Source organism: Echinops telfairi, unplaced genomic scaffold, assembly GCF_000313985.2.
Source record: "Echinops telfairi isolate 266 unplaced genomic scaffold, ASM31398v2 ScPeMD7_443;HRSCAF=831, whole genome shotgun sequence".
Taxonomy (NCBI): domain Eukaryota; kingdom Metazoa; phylum Chordata; class Mammalia; order Afrosoricida; family Tenrecidae; genus Echinops; species Echinops telfairi.
In genome coordinates, this window is record NW_022104341.1 from 20472662 (window position 1) to 20483723 (window position 11062).

General features: G+C 37.3%; 1 protein-coding gene across 1 annotated transcript in view; it reads left to right on the top strand.

Moving 5' to 3' along the window:
• DPYD (dihydropyrimidine dehydrogenase) overlaps nucleotides 1-11062 on the top strand; it is a 1157760-nt gene that overhangs the window by 496181 nt on the left and 650517 nt on the right. The window contains exon 11 of the mRNA XM_045291906.1: nucleotides 7597-7807. Within this exon, the coding sequence (XP_045147841.1) occupies nucleotides 7597-7807 (211 nt within the window). The remainder of the gene's footprint in view (nucleotides 1-7596; nucleotides 7808-11062) is intronic.

Here is an 11062-nt window from a genome sequence, read left to right on the forward strand (position 1 = left end):
ACTGGCCTGTGATCTTCCTGAATTTGGCATAATTCCATGTGTTTTGTGGGTCTGAAGAAAACTTTATAAATTGGGATCGGACATATGGGCTAAGACCTGACTTTTGGACATGATCTGGCCTGGGTTGGGATGTTTCCTTAATGTATAATTACTCTTTATATAAAGCTCTTTCTTATACACATGTGAGTGTCTTTATGAATTTGTTTCTCTAGTCTACCTGACTAACACAGCCTGATATAGTCTCAATAATATAATAAAGGTGAGGGATTAGTCTTTACAGCATATATTTTTGGTGGACATAATTTAATCTATAAAGAAGAACTTAGAAGAGTATCTAGTACATGATATTAATAATAACTATTATTTTTATTATGATGTGTTGGACAGGTCTCCTAAATACTGAAAGTAATCACTACCTTGACCATATCCAAGTCTATATCAATTTCAATTTGACTTTACTTACCTTCTATTATCATTGATAAAATATTTATTGTGCTTACAAATTATTTCTTATCATATCAGTTCCTTTTTTCCAGGAGTAATATTAGTACTTTCATATATATAAATATATATACACAAACACATATCAATATATGTCATCTTCTTAGTCTCTTGTTATTATGAAGAGGAAATGTTAGATCTCTCAGGGGAGAGATATACCTCAATCCTTGGCTTTGCATGAGAAAGAATTCACTTTGAAGCCAGGATTGTAATCCAAGTGAATTTTATGAAAGTTAGAAGAAGTTTCAGGTTTACACAGGCACCCTCAGAGCCCCTCACCCCAATACAGCCTGCCTAGAAGCTGCTCGAGAAAGCTGGGCTCTGGGATCCTGCCTTTTTAATTCCTCCATGAGGAGGTGTGGTTGACAACCCTTGTGGACCCCATTGGCTGAATTGAATTCACCTGGCCCAGATGGGCCAATCCAGGTGCAAAGCCCACCTAGATGTACCACCCCTTCCCGGCCGGAGCTCGAACCTCTGAGCATGGGTAAAGGAGGGACATCCCAGTCCCTATGCTAAGCTACCTAACAGAAATTCTAGCTCTCTCATTCATTACCATAGAGTCCAGTATGAATCTTTGCTACTTAATAGCAAAATAGAAAGAATTGGTGTGATTCATGTAATAGCTGCCCGTGGTCTAATTCTATATTTTTTGAGACTCTAAAATTTCAGAAGTAGAAATTTATATGAATCTATGAATTCATACCACCTAAGTTCTGTGCATGAAAATATTTAAATATTATAATATGAGTTATAAACAATAGTGCTTGTAGAAAATCATGATGAGTTGAAGATACATTAAGATCCATTTTCTTTATTTTTATAATTTTACATAGCTTATAGCTTTCAACAATAAATCATCTACTATGAAAGAATATGATGAAAGCATTCTCAGGCATTAAATCATTGGTCATCTTTATTTTAAATTCTTCAAATCTGATTTATTTGTAGCGTCATTTTTTATTTCTAAATTTTCTTCTAACTGTGCCCAAAAGGATAACAGATCAGAGATTCTATATGTATAATGATAAGTACTACTTAAATATTAACAGAAAAGCAAAGCAAGATGGGATAGTACTAATGCTAAATGCATCCGTGAGACATAATCCCGATATGTGTGGCATAGTTCAATATTTTATTTCTGCCTTTTATTGAAAATAGTACTATTATAAATACGCATTATATATTGATTTATTCTCACCATAAACATTTGGCATAGTTATTCAATCAAGTGTGGCATTATCATTAAAATTTAGCATCACTTGACATTTTTGAAGCATAATAAACTGGTTTATATCAATGAGTTATAAGGTGCTACATTACAGAAATGTGACAAAAGTAATATAGAAGGCATATCTTACATACTGAATCTGAATTTATTTGTTAATTTAATTATTCAAGCAATATTTTGCCCTCTATAAAGCAGGCATTTTTATTTTGTAGAAAAAACTAAAGAGGAGTCTAAAGTTGTTCTGTGGTCTCTCCTTATTTGCACCTTTCTTATTGGCTACATGTGGGAAAAAGTAAAATCAGTGAGTAGCAACTAAAATATATAGCATTTATTTCCAACTGCTGCCTGTTAGGATCTGGTTTAGATCTTGAGCATTTCCAACCCACTTAAATAACTCCATAAACAAATTAACTAAATACTGTTATTCCTGTTTTGCAAGAAATACCTCAATGGGATCTACTTACTTCCAAAAAGCAGTCAATGGAGATCACATGAGCCACAACAAACCCTGTGCTGCCTGGCTTCCACGTGCCATGATTGGGAGGGTGGCATGAAGGCCATGGCCGCAGCAATACTAACATTCCCATTTTATATATGAGGAGTTTAACTGTTAAACAGATTTAATGTTTATCCAAAATAAGTAGTAGAAGCAAGTTTCAAACTTGATTCTATTTATTTCTCTTATAATATCCCTATCTAAACAGGGAACAGCCTTAAATCCACTTTTTTCTTTCTTTCTTTCTTTCTTTCTTTCTTTCTTTCTTTCTTTCTTTCTTTCAAACACATTGGATACTAGTTTAGAGTATATACAGTATACTGGAGAATGTTTCTCCAATCTTGAAAGGTATTGGAACCTACCTGGAGCTGTAATTGTGTTTTAGAAGGCCATTCCATACTTCTATCAAGCTCTCTGCCTCAGGATGATGGGGAACATGGTAATACTAGTCCATCTTATGAGCATCACCATACTTCATTTGCTGTAAAGTGAGTACCTTGCTCTGTGGTTCCTTGAGGTGATGTTGTGTGAGATCCCTTACTTGTGGATAAGACATAATAGAAGTCCCTGAATGGTTGTTTTGGCAGAAGTCTTGGTTGCAGAGAGGACAAAGCATATTCACAGTAAGTGTATTCAGTAAGAAGTTATCTATCAAACTCTGCCATTGATGTAATCAGAAAACAAATCCATTACCATCCAGTCGATCTTCATTCTTCATTGCAACTCTACAGAGGGTGTCTTGGGCTTTAAAAATGGGAGCAGTCAGCTACATCTCCCTTCCATGAAGGGATGGTGGATCTGAGCGTCTAACTGTGATTAGCAGTCCAATTCTTACTCAGTGGTGTATTGTGCAAGTAAAATTGTGCTGAAAATTATCCAATAATGGTGGAAACAGTATGCTATCAGAAAGCTGCCACAGAGTCATAATGGATTCAGAAGGGGACATGGAGTGAGGACTGATTCATGGACTGATATCATTGCTAACATCAGATGTTTCTTGGCTGAAAGTGGAGAATACCAGAAAGATGTGTACTGATGTTCTGTTGATTATGCAAAAGTCTTGACTTGGATGATAACTATGGTAATTATTTCTTTTGTAAGAATTAATAACAGACAAGGGTCAAGGAGTTGGAGGTTGAAGATGTACTTTGCTCCATTTTTCTCCCACTCCTCTATGGTCCTGGGTCCTGCATTTCACTGACCGCAATATCCCATAGCTACTCACAGAACTTTGAAGAAATGTCTCATGTGCTTGGTGGTGCTAGTAAGTACAAATCCTGAGGGTTGGGCAGGGGTCAGCTAAATTCAGGGTCCAGAGCCAGAACCCCAAATGTTCACAAGCCACAATGGATTTTCTTCTTTTCTCAAAGCTCAGTCAGGAAAATAGAGGTCTGGCTTTCCATGTGAGACAATGAGACAATGAATAAAAGTGGAATTATACGGGAGTACCACAATATAACCAGGAAAACGCAAATGTGGCCTGGTTCATGCTACGTTCTGAAGTGGAATCTTAAAGATGTCATCAAGGAAACAAAGAGTGCGGCCATATTCACAGCTTAAACACAGGTCAGGTCTTAATCCCTTCTTACTTCTGTTCATTGAGAATTGAGAATGCCCTCCAAAATGGAATGGTAGCGCGGGCTTATAAAAGGCCAGGATTATAATATATCACTTAAGTAAGTATGGCTAGAAGGCTACATCAATTGACTATATATCTCAATGATAAATTATGGAAAATGCTTCAAACAATGAGATTTCCAGAACACGTACTTGTGTTCATGTGACACTTGCATGTAGATAAACGATCATTAAAACAGAACAAAGTAAACATGTGAGGGTCAAGTCCTTTCACCAAGCTTAATCAATTTATATGCTTAGCAAATAATCCAAGAAGCTGAATTCTGTGAAGAAGAACTTGCAACTGTTTGGAGGAAAGCTCATTATCAACCTGTGACATTCAGAATAAACACCCTTGATAACTGAAACGGAGGCAAAATTGAAGTACATGCTGATGAAGATCGGAGGACAGCATTCAGTACGGACTGCAAGTCAGTCTGAAGAAAATAAAACTCACAACTTCACTAAGAACCAAAATAGCGGTGGGGGCGGGGTAACGATTGAGGTGGTCATGGATTTCCATTCACTTGGGTCCAGACTCAGGGAAGAAGCTGTCAGGAAATCAAACGATGCACAGCGCTGGGCAACGCTGCGGCACAGTCCTCCTTAAATGACAAAGAGCAAAGGTGTCACTTTGAGGTGTAAGATACACCTGACTCAAACCATCTCATTTTCAATCACCTCATATGCTTGTGAAAGCCAGAAAATGAATAAGGAAGACCAGAGAATGTATACCTTTTCATTATGATGTCAGCGAAGAAAATTGAATATACCATACATTGCCAGAAGACAAACAAAATTTTTTGGAAGAACTATCGTTGAAATTTTCCTTAGAAGTCGGGATGACAAGTCTTCCACTCATGTGCTTTGCACATGTTATCGGGAGGGACCAATCCCTGGAGGAGGACAGCATACTTGGTAGAGCGTCAGCAAAAAAAGAAAAGAGAAAGGAAGACCTTTGATGAGATGGATTGAATCGACAAAATGGTTGCAGCCATGCAACTTAAAAAAGCAGAACAATTCTTCGGATGGCATAGACCCCGTCAGATGTTGTTGTGCCCGGAGTCAAGAGTTACTTGATGACGCATAATATACACACACAGTCCTGTATAGCTGGTTATGTACTGTGGCTCTATGGAGGACCATAATTCATTGTATTGTGGGAAACGTTTTCAAGAACTGAGTTTAGCAACCTCCCCTCACACCTAATTCAAGGCTAAGACTGTTCTTACTGAAATGCATGTTAAACACATACCAAATTGAGAGCCACTCAGTTTAACATGACAGTAGCTCACAAAATTTGGTTAGAAATGCAACTATTTGGGCCCCACCTTTTACCATATTGAATGAAAAGCTCTGAACCTGAGCTCATACAAAATGTGTTTTATTAAGACCTGCCAAAGAGTTTGATGTCTGCCAAAGTTATGGATAAATTGCTCATAAATGGGCCCATGGCTAATTTTTTGTTGCTGTTGCTAATTTTAATATCAAGAAAGTTACTTTGTGTTTCAGGATCTGATTATTTTTTTACCTAGAAGTAGCCCGGGGTGTTTGAACCATACTTAAAATAACAGTACATACACTTCTTTCATAACCCCCTTGTCAGAAGTTCCTACTGTGAATCTTACCTGAATGCTGTAGGAGAGGGGTGCATTGAGAGCAGAAACCTCTCACTCTTTCAGTATGACACTTTTAATATGGTTTGATTGTGGCAAAACTCTAGATAACAAAATATTTTCCATTTCAACATTTTTGACATGTATGAGTTGGTGACATATATTGCTTTTCTTGTGTAGCATAGCTCTCTCTCTCCCTCTTAAATGTTACTATTCCCCTTAACAGAAACGCACAGACATTGATCCCCTCTTTTCTTTTCCCCTCTCACCCAGGTAACCGCTATCAACCTTCGTTTTCTATGTTGTTGTTAACATTTATGGAGTAGCCCTTTGACCCATGGCAATCATGTACACAACAAAATGACCTGACCTGCACCATACACTTGGTTGGTTGCAGATCAGACAGTTCAGATCCATAGTATTTTCTCTGCATAACTTTTATAATTAGGCCACACAGCCTTTCTTGTTAGCCTTTCTTTGACTGGAAGATCTGCTGAAACCTGTTATCTCTGCATTTGTCTATCGAGAACTCCAAACTCACTGCCATTGAATCTTTCCAGATCATAGTGACCCATAGGGACCCTCTGGTCTCTTACATCTTTACCAGAGCAGAGAACCTCACCTTTTTCCCAAGGAAAGAATATTGAGTTCTAATCGCTGACCTTGCTGTTAGCAACTCAATGCATACCCTACGACATCAGCAGGGCTCTTGCACTGTCCAAAGGATACTTAACGTACATGGGATCATACGCTAATTGTTTCTTTGACTTCCTCTTTTAACCCAGTATAACTTGTAGTATGGATCAAGACTTCATTTCTTTAGAGTTGATTAATATTCTTTTGTATATACTACAGGTTGTTTAGTCATCTGTTGAACTTTTAGGTAACATCTGACTTTGGCTGCTGTGACTAGTGTTGCATTTATTATTTTAGTATGCAAGAGCGCCTTTATTTTCAGGCTTTCATTTCTTGAGGGGAAGTATATATCTATGGGAGGATTGTTGAGTCATATGAGAATGGAATGTTTAAATGTTTTGTGTTTATCAGTCCCTCCAAACTATTTTCAATAGGTACTTATATTTTCTTTTACATGTTCATCATCTTACATTCCACCAGCAATGGAGTAGAGATCCAATTTAATAATATCCTCGACCACACTATTTTTGGTTGTAGTTTTGTTTTACATTTTTCTGGTGTTTTGATGATAGCAATCCTCATGAAGTAAAGTAATAAGACTTTGATTTGTGGCTTTGATTTTTATTTCTCTAGTGACAATTTTATATTTAGAAAAAGAATGTCTACCTACTAGTGCAAGGCATTTTCATTAGAATTATATTAACAAAGGTTTCCCAAAAATCAGTGAGTGAAAAAAAATAAACAAGGATATATTCACATCGTGCCTTGAAGAGCATTCCATTGTTCTGTAGTAGAACAAACAAAACACAGGTCCCAATATTGAGGAGTATGGGTGATGTCAGATATGTGGAAGGATTGGAGTTTTTCAGGAGGAGCCTGCCTATGCCTTGTCCATCAAAATTTTCACTTACAATATCTGCTACTGTGCTTTTACGAAAGAAGGAGCACTTTTTAATTTTGTTGTTGTTGTCTTCGTTCCACAGTTTCTTCAGCTCTGTGTTCTCCTACTTACCATTCTAATTGTGTCCTTGCACAGATTGGCTCGCCCACTTTATTGACTTTTTTCCAGCTTAAATATATGCAGCCAAGTAATAAACAGATGTATTTATTTTCATATGTGGCATGATCCAAAAGAGAACTTTGGTTTATAGAAATTAGAGCATAAAAAATAAAAGACTACTGTGGTTGTGGACCTCAACTAATCATAGAGCACTCAATGCCCCCGACTTGAGAAATACCTTGTGATGCCACAAAGATGCCACAAACTTGCACTTCACAGTTCCGTTCTTTGAGACCTCCTCAAAGTCATTAATTTGGAGAATTTACATAGCTAAAAACTCAATCTCAGATTTCGTGATAGAAAATTTAAAAAGCTATGTGTTCATCTGAACATCTTAAGCTATAGCACATAAAATTAGAATTAGAATCAAATAATATATGGAGCAGAACCACATACAAGTTTTTTCCTATTCTTTTTTTTTTTGTTGTTGTTGATATAGATGGAGCTGGCTAAGGAAGAAAAGTGTGAATTTTTGCCGTTTCTCTCCCCGCGGAAGGTTATAGTCAAAGGTGGGAGAATTGCTGGGATGCAGTTTGTTCGGACAGAGCAAGACGAAACTGGAATGTGGAATGAAGACGAAGATCAGACAGTCCACCTGAAAGCCGATGTGGTCATCAGCGCCTTTGGCTCAGTGCTGAGTGATCCTGCAGGTAGAGTGCTCAGAAACTGAAATGTGCTATGCAATTGTCTGTGATTTAGTGACACAATCGTTTCCAGCTTTCAGGGAATTGTTTTTCACTTTAATATTCACTGATCTCCTCTCGTACAGAATGCAAGCAATCTTGATTTTAAAAGGCTTAGAAATGGTATTTAATGCTTATGCCACATTATCTCCAAAGTGGTGAGAATGGCAAGGAACACTAGCACTTTTCTTTTCCAACTGATAATCAGCTACATATTCAATTGCATAATAATGTTTGCCTTCTTTCCAATGTAAGAACGGTTTTTCTCCAGTTAAAATAGAGCAAAAATATGAGACAGAAAAGTAGTAGCTGCCAGTCTCCAATGATTCAGGATAATAAGGATAAAGGAATAGGCAAAACTATAATAAAGTTCTTCTTTCCTCATTTCAAACCATCATTAAAAACATATGTGTTCTACTTTTCACTTTTCAAGCTGCCATGGAAAACACCAAAATTGTCTAATTTAAAAGTTTGAACTACTGACATTTCATCTGGCTAGCGTAATGAGAGAAGAAAAGATTGTATGTAGCACTTTCAAGTGAATATTAAGTAAATCAATTAAAATTATTTGTGTTACTCTTTTCCCACAGCATGTTTTCATGGGCCACTATAGGTAAAATTCCAGGTGCTTAGGTGCCATCAGTGTACATATCATTTAGCATTGAATTAACCTGGGTAAAATGTCTGTTAAGTCTTTTATTTGCTCAGAGAAAATTAAAAGACATTTCTTCATGTCAGAGATCATTTAACAGTAGCAGTAACAAAAATTAAAAGTCTCAACAATTCTTAACCCCAATGTCCTAGTCTATCCAGATTAGAATTATATTTTGCATCTGAAATAGGAAGAGGTATGTGGATACCAATGTGCTGTTTTATACAGCAGATCAGTGAAACATTCAGCCAGTCATCAGGATATTTTATCTGCAGGACATAAAACATCTTGGTATTTGGAAACATCCAGATGTTTAATGTCATCAAGATAAATGTTTTCAAATAGCTGGATGATGGCCTGAATTTGTCACTTTTCATCTAGATGTTTATGTGATATGTAGACACAAGCATAGTGTGGTTTGTTTATTCATTAATTGGGTGTGGTAGGAGAAAAAAATAACAATGTGAAAATTGCATTTTATTTCCTAAAATATAATTTCTTCCTACTCTGAACAGCATCAGAAAATGGATAAAGTCTTCATCATACTGGCATGATTTGACTATGAAAAAATAACTTAGTTTGTACATCTAAATTTATGTTGCACAACTGGCAATCCTAATATTGAGAAAACCATCTCTTTTCCTAAGGAAACTTAAATATATATGATTCAGTCTATTATAGAAAACAACTTCTGCCATCTCAGATGTGATTTAGGTAGGCTTATGCTAGGGAGGGATGTGTTTTCTTGTGTATGTGTGTGTATGTGTGCAAAGAGTGAGAAGTTTAATTTAGCTTATAAAATATGAAGAGAAGAAAGTTTTATGTGTGTTTGTTTACCAGACACATCCCAAAATGTCTTATTCTAGAATTAGTGTTCTTCTTCCACAACTACTGCCACATCTACATTTACAGAAGTCAAGGGGAAAATTGGTTCTCAACTATAATTTGTTTTCTCCCCTTCTATTTGAAAGAAAGGAGCCTGGTTTTGTAGTGGCTATGCTCATTGGGCTGTGATACACTAGGTCAGCCGTTCAAAACCAGTAGCTGCTCCGTGCTAGAAAGATGGGGCTTCCTACTCCCAAAAAGGGCTGCAGTCTCACAGACTCACAGGGGCAGTTCAGTCATGTTCTCTAGCGTTGCTATTCGTTGGCATCGACTCAATGGCAGTCAGGTTTACTTTTGTTTGCTTGTTGTTTTGGAAATAACAAACCTGGACAAATTATCCACGAATATACTTCCCATGGGCGTGCACTCTCCCACCCCAATAACATTGCCTTTGATTCCCACTTACAATAATCCTATAGACAGGGTGGAACTGCCTCACAGGTTTTCCAAGCTGTACTTTTTATGAAAGTGGACTGCCACAGTTTTCTTCCACAGAGTATCTACTGGGCTCCAACTGCCCACCTATCGAATTAGAAGTCTAGGAATAAATCACTACACCACCAGGTTTCCTTCCTGCTTCTCCAGTGCTCTTTCAAGGTTACATTAACGGGAGGTTACTGTTCAGGTAAGCGGAAGCCTGGAAGTGCTGTAATGCTAATGAGCAACTATGCCTCAACTTCTAGCCAAATGATGTCAGCACTAAAGGAAAGCCTTCTGGAAAGAGGTGGGAGTAGGGGGTCACAGTGTTTGTCAGGAGTTGATCAAGAGGACCTGAACTCATTGGCATTTAAAACTTTCAAAAGAGAAATGTAAAAGTCTAAAAACTTCCATGTGCTTACACTTATTGATGGCCTGGTGAAAATAATCTGTCTCTTTTGGTAAAAAGATATGTTATCTTGTGTTCTTTTCCCTGCCTCACCCGCCCAAATCAAACTCATTGCCATTGAATCCAGTCTTACTCCTGACCACTCGATAGGACAGCATAGAATTACTCCTGTGGGTTTCCAAGACTGTAACTCTTTAATACCTTACGTAAAAAGGCTCAACTTTCTTGCACACAGTGGCTGGTGGGTTTGAACTTCTGACTTTGGGGCAAGCAGCCCAACATATAATCACTATGCCAGGTTATCCTAAATCTTGTCCCATCCAGAGACCAATGGGATGCGCTAACATATTTACCTGCAGCCTTTTTTTGAGACTGATAAACTGTATTTCCACCTGTCTCCTTCCCTCCTCCGGGGATCACTTTGCACAGACTCCGATGAACTGGGTGCCAAACGGAGTGACATCCTTCCAGTTCTTCTCCATTCTGCATTTTCCAATGTGAAACTGTTTCTTCTTTGAAATGCTCTTTATCAAGACCCGTAACCTCTCTGAGCATCAGATTCTTAACTATTAAAACAAAGTATAATAATACCTCTCCCCCTGCCTTTCAGGGCTGTTGTCAAAAATAAAGTGAAATAATGTGAAAATGCTTTAGAAACAAAACCATAATATATTATTATTGTTTATGACACTCCATTTAATTTCTTTTCCCTTTAACTATTACCGATCCTATCACTGAATATTTTGCTTCCTTGCACTTATTACTTTTTAGTAGCTTCCAAAGGTCAAACTTTGCCAGTTTGAGTTTTTAATATAATTATTCCATCAGTGAACTAATTATGTCTCATTCACTCATTCAT